At 48.1% G+C, this 13,352-nt stretch overlaps 1 protein-coding gene across 6 annotated transcripts; it reads left to right on the top strand.

Moving 5' to 3' along the window:
• Positions 1–2,597: 2,597 nt before the first annotated feature.
• MYCN (MYCN proto-oncogene, bHLH transcription factor) lies at positions 2,598–8,067 on the top strand. 6 transcript variants are annotated; one of them, XM_064508450.1, is made up of 3 exons: positions 2,598–2,736; positions 4,878–5,630; positions 6,572–8,067. In XM_064508450.1, the coding sequence occupies exons 2-3, from the start codon at positions 4,979–4,981 to the stop codon at positions 7,168–7,170; spliced, it is 1,251 nt and encodes a 416-aa protein (XP_064364520.1). In that variant the 5' UTR covers positions 2,598–2,736; positions 4,878–4,978; the 3' UTR covers positions 7,171–8,067. The 6 variants fall into 6 exon arrangements, with proteins under 6 accessions (XP_064364520.1, XP_064364517.1, XP_064364518.1 ...); XM_064508447.1 differs by lacking the exon at positions 2,598–2,736 and adding an exon at positions 2,747–2,835; XM_064508448.1 differs by lacking the exon at positions 2,598–2,736 and adding an exon at positions 3,005–3,491.
• Positions 8,068–13,352: the final 5,285 nt, after the last annotated feature.

Genomic DNA, 13,352 nt, shown 5'->3' with positions numbered 1-13,352 from the left:
CACATCTTGTTTATGTTGGTTGGGACAGAACAGGAATAAATTATTCCAACTCCATCATGGTTTAGACAGGTACACTTAGAAGACCCCATGATTAACAAAACACTCTATGAGCTTTCAAGGATGAGAAACAATTACTTTAACATGGACTCAGGAGACTATATACGTTACTTCTGATTCACAAAGAAAACTCAGATGACAAACATGTGCCAAAGTTTGGGTGGTTCTGAGGACAACTCCACACGGATCAAGTAACACTGTCCTGTTTCTCTTGGTTTTCTGGACTGGTTGCAGGCTATAAGGCTGGGAGAGAGATGTGTGTGGCAGTATAAGAAGTTTACCTTACCCAGCATTCCTTAATGAATCAATAACGATGGAAGAGAAAATGTACAGTGGCTGCGAACAGCAGTAACTTACCCAGATATTACGTCCAGGTGTGTATGTCTGAGATCTCAGCACAAAGGTTGCATCTACTCAGACTCTTACCAATGTGTAAGCAAAAGTATATTTTAGCGTTTTACACCCTCTATCTTTTTCTACCTTTTCAGCCAGGGAAACCAAAGGCCTAAGGATCAACAGACCCACTGGGACTGTGGAGAGCTTTACAAAAGTCCCCAAGAAGAAATAACAAGCCTAAAAGAAATTAAGGCTACAATGAAGAAAGCTAGTCACAAAAGATGTAATAAAACAATGTGCTCAGAAGCTTACTGTTAGTTCTCAGAGTTTTTTATGCTCCTGATTTCCCTTGTTGCATCCGAAAGGTGCTTAGTTAGACTTTGCAGGCTTCTGAGAATATAGCCAGTCTTCTTACCATGCTTTAAAATATTTGTTACACAACTGATCTATGTTTGGACCCAGTTCTAAAACTGTCTCACCTTACTTCCCAAGTTGTTTCAATGAAATGAAGCAATACCAAATTCACAGTAACGACAAATAACTTCAGTTTTCCATTTGCCTTGAGGCTTCTTGACATGTACCATTTTAGAGCCAGAAGGGATCAGAGAAAAAAAATGTAAATATTGATAAAATAGCCCAAAGAAAGCCCCAACCAAAATAACACAAAGATCTCTGCAGTCCTTCCAGAGTTTTGTACAGTATTTTCCAGGTGCTGCTCAACTGCACAAGATGAAACAATAGATCTGGGTCTTAACAGCTCTTTTTACCTAAAGAGAACCGGTGATCAGAAACTGCAGTGTTTTTCAGTGTTTGTACTGCTTCCCACTTCCATTTTTTTCACAAGGAAAGTTACTTTATAAGAGTTGTCTTGAGTGTAATAGTCTCATTACTGTTCACATCTAGATACTACGAAAGTTATATAGAAATATAAACACATGAAACAAGCACTGCTGATATTTCCTAGAAGTTGATACTTTATTATAAGAAAGAAAAATGGTGAGAATTTTGAGTGAATAAACATAACAGTAAATCAGACAGCAGCCCATGTCCATCTCTAAGCCATGGACGTATCAAGGTCTGTGTACGTAAGAGCATTAGAAGAAATGTGGAAGACATAAAGAATGAATTTAAGGGGGCAAATCACATATAATTGTTTAAACTGAGGTAGGTGTTTGATGAGTATAAACAAATTATTCACACATTTGGTGAAAAAAAATACTAACTGTTCATATCTGCTCACAAGCTGCAACCCGTTAAAGGCTACTGAAATCCATGTGTGTTGGGGGGGAAGGAGGGAACAAAACACCCACACCTTTTTTGCCCAGCCAAATTATCCAAACGCAAATTAATAAAGCTCAGTGCTTTTGTAAGAATTTGCACCCTCAAAGCACTGAATGCACATTAGTTAATGAATGAATTCCCCTGTCCTGGGTCCGAAGTGCACTATAGGAATAGACACCAAACCAGGGGAGTGCGGGCAAGCCCGACCTCAGGTATCTCACCAGCTCGCCGCCTTGGCAAGACCGGCCGAGGCCTGCAGGAGCCGGCCCGGTGGTCCTGCACCACGGCCCTGCTGCGACGGGCCGCCGCCAAGCCCGACTCGCACCAGCCGCAGTGGTGCCGGCGCCGAAGCGCTCCCTGCCCTTCCCAGGGGTGCTCCTGGGGCTCGGCCAGGGCACGCCGAAGGCGTCTCAGCACCGCGGCCCACACGCCTCGCGGCCACCGCCGCGCTGAAGCGAAGAGGCGGGCAGGAGACGGCGAGGAGACCACCGGAGAGCCTCACGGCGGGGCCCTTTGGGGCGGTTGGCGCCGCTGCGGGCAACGGTGGCTTCAGCCAGCCGCCGCGCCGTGCGACGAGAGCCCACCGGGGCCTCCGCGGCAGCCGGCTCCCCGGCGGCTCCGCAGCCCCCGTTTCGGCTGGGAGCACGTTTCTAAGTCGGCCTCACGCCCCACGGCAGTGTGAGGCCTCCCGGGCCCGGCCGGGCGGCGGGGGGAGGGGCGGCCCGAGGCCGCGGCGCGGGGGCAGGTGCGGCGGGGCCGCCCGGCGGCGGGGCGGCTCCAGGGCACGAGCCCCGCGGGCGGGTCACGGGGCGGCGCCCCGGCGGCGGCGGCCCAGGCGCGCACAAAGCGGCCGCCCGCGGCCCCCCCCGAGCGACGCCCCAGTCCCCGCCTCCACCTGCAGCCTATGAGCGGGGAGGCGCCACCCCGCGCGCCAGCCGCGACCGGCGCCGGCAGCGGCACCGGCAGCGGCACCGCTCCCGCCGCCGAGGACAGCGCCGCCCGCCCGCGCCGCCGCCGGCCCCGCGCAGCCGCCGCGCCCGCGGGCCAGCGGGCGACGAGCCGGTGGGTGCCGCGCCGCGATGCGCCGGGGGCCGCCGCCGCTCCCGCCGGCCCTCCGCAAGGTGTCGCCGTCCGCAGAGGATCGCCGGCGGCGCTCGCCCAGTATTTGTTTATTTACAGTTTCGCGGGGAGCGGAGGGGGCGCGCGGGGGGGGGGGGCCGGAGCGGAGCGGGGGCCGCGGCGGCGCAGCCCGTCCGCGCCTTCCCGCGGGAGCCGCGCTGCTCGGGGGCGGCGGTCGGGGCGGCGGCATCGGCGGCTACCTGCACCCCCGGGCCGGGCCCGCTCTCGCACCTCTGTATTTGTGCATTTCTTTATTACTTATTTCTCTGTGTGTCTCGGCGCGGCCCCCCGCGGCGGCGGCACCTCTCTCTCCTTGCAAAGAATAAAGAGCAAATGGGGCTTTTGGCGCCAAACGCCAGGCACCTCCCTGCTTTTATGGAGATCAGGGGGGTGGGGTTGAGCCGCGCTATCCCTCCCCCCGCTCCCTTCCCGGGTGTGTCAGCTCCCCCCCTTCCACCCCCCTTTTTTTTTTGGCTTTTTTGAGGGGGGTTAATAATATCGAGGAGCTTCAAAGCCGGGCAGTGACAGTCATCTGTCTGCGAGCAAAGGGTGGACGCGGCGGCTGGAGCCAGCCCCGGGGCCGAGCGCGCCGGCTCGCAATAAAGTGCAACATACGAGATCGTCTGCTTTTTTCCCCCCTCTCCCCTTCCCGCCCGCCACTCCTCCCCCTTGCAACACCCACCACCATCACCACGGAGGTAAGAAGAGGAAGCTGCAGGGTCTGGGCTGCAATGAGCAGGAGGACAAAACCCCAGTCAAATAAATACAATTCCACATTGCGCCGAGTTGCTGGACTGGGAGGATGGGGAGAGGGAGCGCGGCGTGCGAGCGGCGTTTGCGCTGAGCCCGGAGGGGTTGTGGTGTGCTGTGTCTTGCTGCGGAGCTGTCGCGCCGAGATCGCCCGTGTCGCGGAGGTGCCTCGCTTTGCATTGGGGCGGTTTGGTACCCCGGCAGCAGCAGTCCGCGGGGGCGGGGCGGGGGCAGCGCTGGGCCGCGCTGCTCGCTCCGCATTTCATCCTGCGGCTCCGCCGGGCGCCTGTGCCCCTCTCGGCGCCGTTTAAACGTCAGCTGGTTTAGACCCAGCGAAACGGCTTCTGCCTCGCGTTGCGTTGGCTGAGGTGAAGGCTGACACTGGATGTCTAGTTTGGACTTATAGTCTTTTTTTTTTTTTTGATGTCTGATGCAATTGAGGTCGTGGAGCAGCAATGGGGCTGCGGTTGACCGGCCGTGGATAGTGAGTGGGGGGTCCCGTTAAGGTAAGGGCAGCACAAATTTTCCGGAGGTGAGCAAGGGTGGAAAGCTTGCGTTTTCAGTAGGTTTTATTGCATGAAGCGGCAAAATGTGCAAAGTTGTTGTCCTTGCAACCTCTCCTTTGCTCGTGTCTTAAACTGTGAAAGGGGGAGAAAAACTTCCTGTACCTTCGCGGCAAATCAGCAGGCTTTGTTGGTGGTGCCGGCGTGTTTTTAATGCATTTTTTACATGAGATTATTACATAAGGTTGATAATTTTTGGTGCTGACGAATTTCCCCTCCTCCTCCCCCCCGCCTTGTGTTTTGCGCGGATTTCTCCGGGTGGCTTTGAGTGAATGAACCGGCTATTTGCGAAGTTGCAGAGAGCCCCTCCGCCCCCTTTGCACCGCTCTCCCCTTTGCACCGCTCCGCAGATGACAAAAGGAGTAAACTTCCTCCACTGCTGCCGGCGCATTCAGCGGGCTTTCTGGGGAGATTACGGTATCAAAGCCTTGCATCTGGCTGCCGTCCCTCCGCCGCGGGAGCGTTTGGGGCGGCTCGGGGCAGCGGCGAGGCTCCGCACCGGGTGCCCAGGCTGCTTCGCCCCTCGCCGCCCCGCGCGGCTTGTTGCGCGCCCGCGCTGCCCGCTCGCTTCGGTCCGAGCGTTTCGGTCGGGGGAAAGATGTGAGATGCGATTTTCTCAAGTTGCCGAAGGCTCCCTGCTTCTCGATGTTGATCACGGGCTTTTTTTTTTTTTTTTTCCTTTTTGGGGGGTTAGGAGGAAGGGAGTTACGTTCTTGTGTGTTTTTCGTGTTTTAATCGTGGGTTTTTAAAATTTTTTAATTTTTGGTTTAGTTTCAGGTCTTGGGAGCACCTCTCCTCCCTTTGCTGGAAATACCCGTAAAAGCTGCCTCTAGCACAGTCGCCCGAGGCAGGAGTCGGCGAGCAGACCCGTGATGCCGGGAATGGTCAGTAAAAACCCAGACCTGGAGTTTGACTCTTTGCAGCCCTGTTTCTACCCGGACGAAGATGATTTTTACTTGTGCGGGCCGGACTCCGCTCCCCCCGGGGAGGACATCTGGAAGAAGTTTGAGCTGCTGTCCACCCCTCCGCTGTCCCCCAGCCGGGCCGGGCTCCAGGAGCACCCGCCGGGGGGGGGGCCGATGCCGTGGGGAGGGGCGGCCCTGGGGGGCTGCCGCGCCGCCGACCCGCTGGACTGGGCGTCCGAGCTGCTCCTGCTGCCCCCGGAGGCCGACCTGTGGGGCGGCCCGGACGGCGGGGACTTCTTCGAGACGGGCCTCGGCGCCAGCAACAACCTCAACTCCATCATCATCCAGGACTGCATGTGGAGCGGCTTCTCGGCCCGCGAGAAGCTGGAGCGGGCGGTGAGCGAGAAGCTGCAGGGCAAAGCGCCCGCTGCCGCCGCCCCGCCGCCGCCGCCCGCGGCCCGCGCCGAGCCGGGCCCCGCCGTGCCGCAGTGCGTGGACCCGGCCGTGGTGTTCCCCTTCCCCGCCGGCAAGCGCCCGCCGCCGGGCGCCGCCCGCCCGCCGCGGCCCGCCGCGGGCAGCAGCAGCAGCAGCTCCGGCGACGACACGCTCAGCGACTCGGGTAAAGGCGGCCGCGGGGCGGAGCGGAGCGGGGCGCCGGCGGCCGCGCTGCCTCCCTGCTGCGTCCCGCCCGGCCGGCAGGCGACAGCAGGCGCGGCGGCCCCGGGGGGCGGCGCTGCGCGGCCGGGGGCTGCGCCGGGCCCCCGCCGCGGTGGGGCAGCGCGCGGGGCCCCTCCCCGTGGGGAGGCCCGGCGGAGCAGGGCCTGCCTCCGCGCTGACAGGCGCCGGAGTGCGCGGAGATCCTGCCCCCGGGCGCGGAGGAGTCCCGGGGGTTGAAACGGGGTTTGGCTCGTGTGAGGGAGCCGCTCCGTGTGAGCGTCGCCGTAAACGCGGTGATCTGCCCCGGGTTTCGGAGCCTGCTGTCCCTTTAATGTCTGGTTTGACAGCTTTGGGTGAGGAAGCACTTCCAACAGCTGTCTTCTTGGCAGTGCACCAAGCGCCGGCTTAAAGGGTCCCCGGCTGCAGCGGCTTCACCTTCTGCAGCCGAACAAACCCGGCGATTGTTCCGTTTTCCGGCTGCTTTTCCACCCGCCCGGGGCCGCGCTGCGGCTCAATGCCTGCATTTTGTACCCCAGCGCGGTGGCTGCAGTGAGAATTCGGGCGTTCAGTCTGAAAAGTCCTTCTGCCGAGGCGGTTATGTGGGTGGTTGGCCCCACTTCTACTGAAAATCGGAAGTGTTTAGAAAAACCCATACAATTATTACATTAAACTTTCAAAATAACTGTTCTTAAGTCTGGGTCCGAATATGCATTTTGTATATATTACATACTTTTCTAGATCTACATCTGAGGGCAGATAGTGGACACACCCTGTTTTTACTATCAGTTATTTCATTGTTGCTTGTGCTGTACATATTTTGTCAATAAATGCGTCTGGGTTGGTATTTGTTCTGAATATTTTCTCTGAGAATAACATTTATTTTCCATTTTGTATTGCCAAAAGATGATGAAGATGAGGAGGAAGAGGATGAAGAAGAAGAAATTGATGTTGTGACAGTGGAGAAAAGACGCTCCTCCTCCAACAAGGCTGTTACCACCCTTACTATTACAGTGCGCCCTAAAAATACTGCTTTTCCTTCGGTCAGGACGCAGCAGAATGAACTGATTTTAAAGCGTTGTGCACCAATTCACCAGCAGCATAATTATGCCGCTCCTTCTCCATATATGGAGAGCGAAGATGCTCCACCACCGAAAAAGTTAAAAACCGAGGTGCCCCGTCCAGTAAAACCCACAATCCAACCAAAGTCTAAGAGTTCAAGTCCTCGAAATTCTGACTCAGAGGATAGCGAACGTCGACGTAACCATAATATCCTGGAGCGTCAAAGGCGTAACGATCTGCGGTCAAGTTTCCTCACATTAAGGGACCATGTTCCAGAACTGGTTAAAAATGAGAAAGCTGCAAAAGTTGTGATCTTGAAAAAAGCCACTGAGTATGTCCATTCCCTTCAGGCAGAGGAGCAGAAGTTATTGCTAGAAAAGGAAAAATTGCAAGCCAGACAACAACAATTGCTAAAGAAAATAGAATACAAGCGGACTTGCTAAACTTTTTTTTTTTTTTTTTTGGCTGACCAGGACAGTCATTGCCACTTTGCACATTTTTGATTCTTTAAAAAAATTGTGTTTTTTGACGTTAAGAATGTTGGTTTTACTTTCAATCCAGTCCCTGAAGTAATCGACAAACTATATTATCCGGGTACGGAGCAAATGGATGTTCTTGCAAGGATTTTATTGCAAGACTACCAAACAAGAATGGACTGCCTTTGTTTTTCTTCTTAAGAACTGTAGATGGTGGGATTTTTTTTTTTAATTGTTGTGAGCATTTGGAGCTGCTGATGACATCTAGTTGAGTTTAAAAATGTTCATTCCTAATTGTTATGGTGCTTATGTTCTAACAGATGTTACTTTAGGGGTGGCATTTGTACCCCTGTGGGAATTTTCTGTAAATACCATCTACACACTTGCCTTTTGTACATGTCTTGGGTTATGAGAGGTGGCTTTTGCTACCAGTATTAGACTGGAAGTTCATACCTAAGTACTGTAATACCTCAATGTTTGAGGAGCATGTTTTTGTATACAAATATATTGTTAATCTCTGTTATGTACTGTACTAATTCTTACATTGCCTGTATACTTTAGTATGATGCTGATACATAACTAAATTTGATACTTATATTTTCGTATGAAAATGAGTTGTGAAAGTTTTGAGTAGATATTACTTTATCACTTTTTTGAACTAAGAAACTTTTGTAAAGAAATTTACTATATATGCCTTTTCCTAGCCTGTTTCTTCCAGTTAATGTATTTGTTAATGTTTGGTGCATAGAACTGGGTAACTGCAAAGTTCTGTGTTTAATTTCTTCCAACGATGTACATTTAGTGCTGCGTCTTATAGCACTTTGAAATACCTCATGTTTATGAAAATAAATAGCAATTACATGATGTTCCATTTACTATTTTTCTTTTAAATGAAGTTCTTCTTGTAAATAAAATCGTTAACTTGAAAATGTTCATGAAATACAAAAACATGGTTCCATATTCTAGGCACTCAGTGTCTGTAGGTGATGGTCTAAGAAAAGTCAGCTAGCCAGGAAATTTCCAGTTCTGGTTCAAAGTAATGGTAGTAAGAACAATTTTCCTATTTTTTTCACACTTCAGATGTCTTCTATGATGTCATGATCATCGTAGGGGACCAAACTTAATATGGTTAATGGAAAGACTCCTCGGTCTTTAAAGATTTTTTGGAAAATGCACTGTATGCAGAGAATGCTGAGGGCTCAGGAACATAGCTAATGTGCGTTTGCTATGGGACTGGCTTCCGTGTGCTAGACAGGTGGAAGTGTGAATAATGGGGGTACAATTTGCCACAGCTCAGAAAATGAAATATTAGTAGGAAACCAAGATCTTCTCTAACTGCTACTTTTTCTTCCTTGCATTACGAAAGACATATCCTTAAAGCTGCCCATCAGTGCATAGGAGAACTGATGGTCTTTCTTGTCTGTAGCCTAAGATCCTAAATCCACTACTTGTGATAAGTTAGTAAGAATTAAAAATCCCAGGGAAAATACTCAATACTGAAGTATTGAGTCCAACTGTGAGCATATCATAATGCAATAGGAATGCCTTTTCTGTGGCAAGGAGAGCTATGAAGCATGCATCAGATGGGGTGTAGGCTGGACAGTGGACTTTGGCAAGTGGTTGTCTCAGGTGTCAGAGCATTTTGTGGTGTGACAGGAGCAAGACCTGTGAGTCTGTGAAATATGTTTGGCAGTATAGGTTTAAGAGCTGTCTTGAGACCAAGGAGCTGTTACATTTTCTAGTCTGTACAGAGAGTTCTTCTTTTTCCACACTACCTGAAAAACAAAGGCGTGGAGAAATGAACAAGGGGCCATTAAGTAGATTTAAGAGTGAACTTGCAGGAAGTTAGTCTTTGAAAATTGGCTATTCTTTAGACATAGTAAATGGGAAGTAGCTTGCTTGGTGAAAGAGGTACAGGATATCTCATACTTACCATGTGGTAACAGGGTATGGACTGGGGCAAAATCACCATGGTGACTGACATACCCTATGTTCATGCCCTACAATAGCTTGTCGATGTACCCATAACTTGTGCATTCTTGGGTCCCGGCCAACTTCTTTACCAAGGAACGTTGGGAGCTGAACTTGCAAATGTTTTGGTGCCATAAATTGGGATCCTTAACATACGCAAACTGGCAAGTACTGGTTGGAGTCAACTATGCCTACACCAGTTCACGCCATCTGAGGATTTGGCCTGAATTGACTTAATGTATTTTCTAAATTCAGATATGAGGACCACAATCATTCCAAAAAAAGAATCCTCATTTTTTATCCCTTGATTTGGACTCGGTCTTGTTTCTTCCACTTTCCCAGTTCAATAAAAAACACTAAAAAATCCTAAATAAAGATTTCACTGGCGTAGGCAGTCACCAGAAGCATTTAATTTTACTAGTTACAACTGACTGAAATTGTTTGTAAACCCCATTTTATTAGCAATTCTTGTTGAACCACTCCTGTAAGTATTGTTTTCACACAGGGTCACAAATCATGTGAGTTGTCTGCTAAGAGGAGGAAGGCTTTTCAATCATTCTACTGTACTGTCTTTCTTTCCTCTGCCGGCTTGACTTCCAGTAGAACTTTTTAACACAAATATATTGTTAGACTTAGTATAACGTAAAAGCACGCTGCAGCTGTATGTTGTTCAAATACTTTCTTACAAAATATAAATCATATTTGGACAAAAATAAATCACACAATGATGTGTACAATATAAGAATGTACACTGTAAGGACTGAACATGCAAAATCAGTCAGAGATTGCCTTCTGTTCTCCCTCTCCCTCTTCTTGTCCTCTGCATTTGGAAGAGACTTCTGGAGAGCCTCTGGTCCAATTTCCCCACTCAAAGCAGGGCCAACTTCAAAGTTAGACCAGGTCGCTCAGGGTCATATGAAGTCAAATTTGGAATATCTTCAGAGATGGGGGTTCCACAGCAAACTTAGCCAATTTTTGACTACCATCACTGTGAAACAGTTTTTCCTGAGATCTCTTTGGAATTTGACTTGTTGCAAGCTGCGTCCATTGTCTCCCATCTTTTCGGCTGCACCTCCAAGAAGAGTCTGGCTGCATCTTCTCTGTTACCTCCCAGCAGGTAGTTGAAGACTACTTTAGTCCAAGTTACTTGCCCTTTAGCCTTATCTTCCTGAGACTGAACAGTATCTCTTACTGTTGTGTTATCCAAGCACTTAATGTATAATATGGGTGTTTAATACTTACGTTTGTTTGGATATTGAGCACAAAATCACATTCTGAAAAGCTTGGTTTTTGGTGTGCAGGGTCTTGGCCTGATCCTTTTGAATTCAGTGATAAATGTCCAACTGATTTCAATGGAATAGGATCTGGCCCCATACACATCAAAAATGCTCCCATGTATTGTACTGTTTGCACCTATGTGCTGTACTACTAGTACCTTCTTTGGGTTTGTCTTTTTTGTTTTGTTTTGTTTGGATTTTCTTTTTCTTTCAAATAACTTTTAGGGGTTAATAGGCTTGCTTTCAAATTGTTGCTGTAGGGAGCAAGTTGTCAAGGACATGTTTTTGTAAGCAGAAATCTCAGTTGTATGATGTTATTAAGTTACAATTGTTAAATAGAAGATGGTTTCAGGTTCTTTTCTATTTAAAAGATAAATTTGAGAGGTGTAGGGAAGATAGCTTTTGAAAAGAAGAGGTAAACAATTTATTTAATAGTATTTTCAGAAGAATCACTATGAGACTTACAAACAACAGTAATAAAAGATCTTGGTCCATGCATGTCCAGAGTGAAGAGTCCCTAAGGACTCAGTCAAATAATGAATAGAGACACTCTATTCCATTTTCTTAATGTACAGACCCATATTTGCATGATAAATCCAAATATACCCGGAGAAGCTGCTAAAAAAATTTTGCATGTGCCTAATAGCTCCTTATTAAAAAGCTGGTATTGCCCATTCATGAAGGGAAAACTGAATTAGATCAATCCCAATCTTATCTAATCTGCTTTAAAAAGTCTCAAGTTCTTTTTCGTGCAAGGCAGAATCGGCTGATAGAATCAGATGGTTTCCTCACAAATCACATTCCCCAGAGGAAAATCTCCTTCCACTTTTCTGCTTATTTTCTTAAAGCTACCACTAAGAACACAAGGGACTTCAAACACCAAAATGAAATGATTCCCCCATAAACCAGCATAAGTAAAACACCAGCGGGAGAGCTTAAAAAGGTGAAATGTGTTAATGATGTCATTACCACTAGGTCACCTGTTGCCATGAGTGCGAAGGAAAGTAAATTTCTCAAACCCCAAGCTGCTGTTATAGCAACTTATCACCAGGTCTTGGCAGAGCTGCTTGAGATTTCATGATGTGTATAATTTGCAGAGGGCACATTTGCTCCTGGTAAATATGTTGATAAACCGAGCTAGGATAAAATGACTTTAAAAGGATCTCTTTCTTAAGCCTCAATTTCCTGGCTTGTGGCTGGCTTAAATCAGAAGATTAATTTTATTCAAAGTTTTAAGTTTTGGATCATGAATTTAATGACCTTTTTATGTACCATCTTGTTTATCCCATGCTTGGCAAATGTATCATGATTTATATCTGGGTTCCTTTCCTTGCCTCCCCGTCTCCTTTGCCTTGCCTTCACCTTCGCCTTCCCCTTTCCCTTCCCCTTTCCTTTTTCCTTTATACTTAAAATATATGTGGCGTTTTCTCTTGGCAGCCCAAAGAAGACATGAAACTCGGAGGCATCTGAGGTGTCACAACAATCCCTTTAAAGTAAGCAGGGATTTCATTTGAAAGACCAGATATGCAACACTTCTTGAAATCTCATTGGAAAGAAAGAAAAGCTGCAAATCGTGGAAGAGAAGGTGACTGTTGGGCTGTCGCAGTGGTTTCTGCCGCGGTACTTTTTGCTAGTGCGAGGGCACTGGCAGTCAGAGCACCACCTTGCCTCAGCAGTCTCCCTGGAGTCAGACCCTTGCTCTGCGGCCAGACAAGCTTGCACTTCTGCCGGGCTACGTTTTCTATTTGTTCCACCATAGGCTACTTTTTGCTGCCTGTTCACTTGTGCTCAGCTCATATTGCTGTGCTCAATGCAGGGGTGTCTGGCCCCAGTCAAACCGATGGGCGCTTTGCCGTTAGTTTGCGTGAGGTGAGAATTTCCCCTGTCTGCAGCTCTGTGATCCCGATCCAGCTTCGTGCTTTAATGGCCAGATCCTTGCTTCCATGAAATTAATTATATATGCATTTGAGCAACAGTCGACTCAGAGAAGTTAAAATGAATTCTTAACTTATGAGCTGCGAAGGTTTCTTGTATGTATGCTGTATGTATAGATTAACATACATGCTATATGCACACAAGGTATTCTGCATGTGCTGGTTCATGAGCCCTGCTAGATAAAGCCAACTCTGCGTTTTAACTGTGTAAGTAACATGACTGGCCATTTGGTCCTTTGGAGAAAAAAAACAAGCAAACAAATGTTTTGTTTTGTTTTGGTTTTTTTTTCCCATGTATTTATGATCACCCCATTTATGACCCTCCTAAATAATACAGAAATGGAAAAAACCTGTATGTACAAAATAAGTAAATACAATTAATGTTCAGTGTTTTTGAACTCCATAATGAAATGGACAGGTATGTATTATTCATCAGACTTGCAACTGAATTAGGACCTATTTGGGAATCATCTCTGAGCCGCTGAGTTAAATTTCATATGTGTAATCATTGTTAGGTTCCATATATACCATTACATCCACTCTATTTGTGGAGTCTGTCTTTGCCATGATATAGTTCTTCCATCTGACATTGTTTAGATAAGTGGAGACATTTTCATTTTATTGTAAAACAAGATTGTTATTTCTTTTTTCTTATTCTGTGCTCCCAATTCCCCAACCTCATTTGTCTGCTTTAAGTATTTACGGCTTTCTATCTTTTACACTGTATGCTTTTAAGGAGCGGAACTGTCTTCTCCGTTATTTGTCTGAAATCAAGGTTAGATTGTGTTACTATGAGTCGCTATATTAATCATGAAAAAAATTATGACAGCAGTCCTGTTGCCCAAGAGAGCAGTATCTAACAGCTAAATATAGTTTAGTCTTATATTAGAGGTAGGATGAATCATGTTTTCTACTTCCGTTTAGTTATGCTTTTTAATCAGCAAGCAGTCAGCATTAGATGGTCTCA

This window comes from Dromaius novaehollandiae, chromosome 3, assembly GCF_036370855.1.
Source record: "Dromaius novaehollandiae isolate bDroNov1 chromosome 3, bDroNov1.hap1, whole genome shotgun sequence".
NCBI classification, from domain to species: Eukaryota; Metazoa; Chordata; class Aves; order Casuariiformes; family Dromaiidae; genus Dromaius; species Dromaius novaehollandiae.
This window is presented reverse-complemented; position numbering and strand designations above follow the sequence as displayed.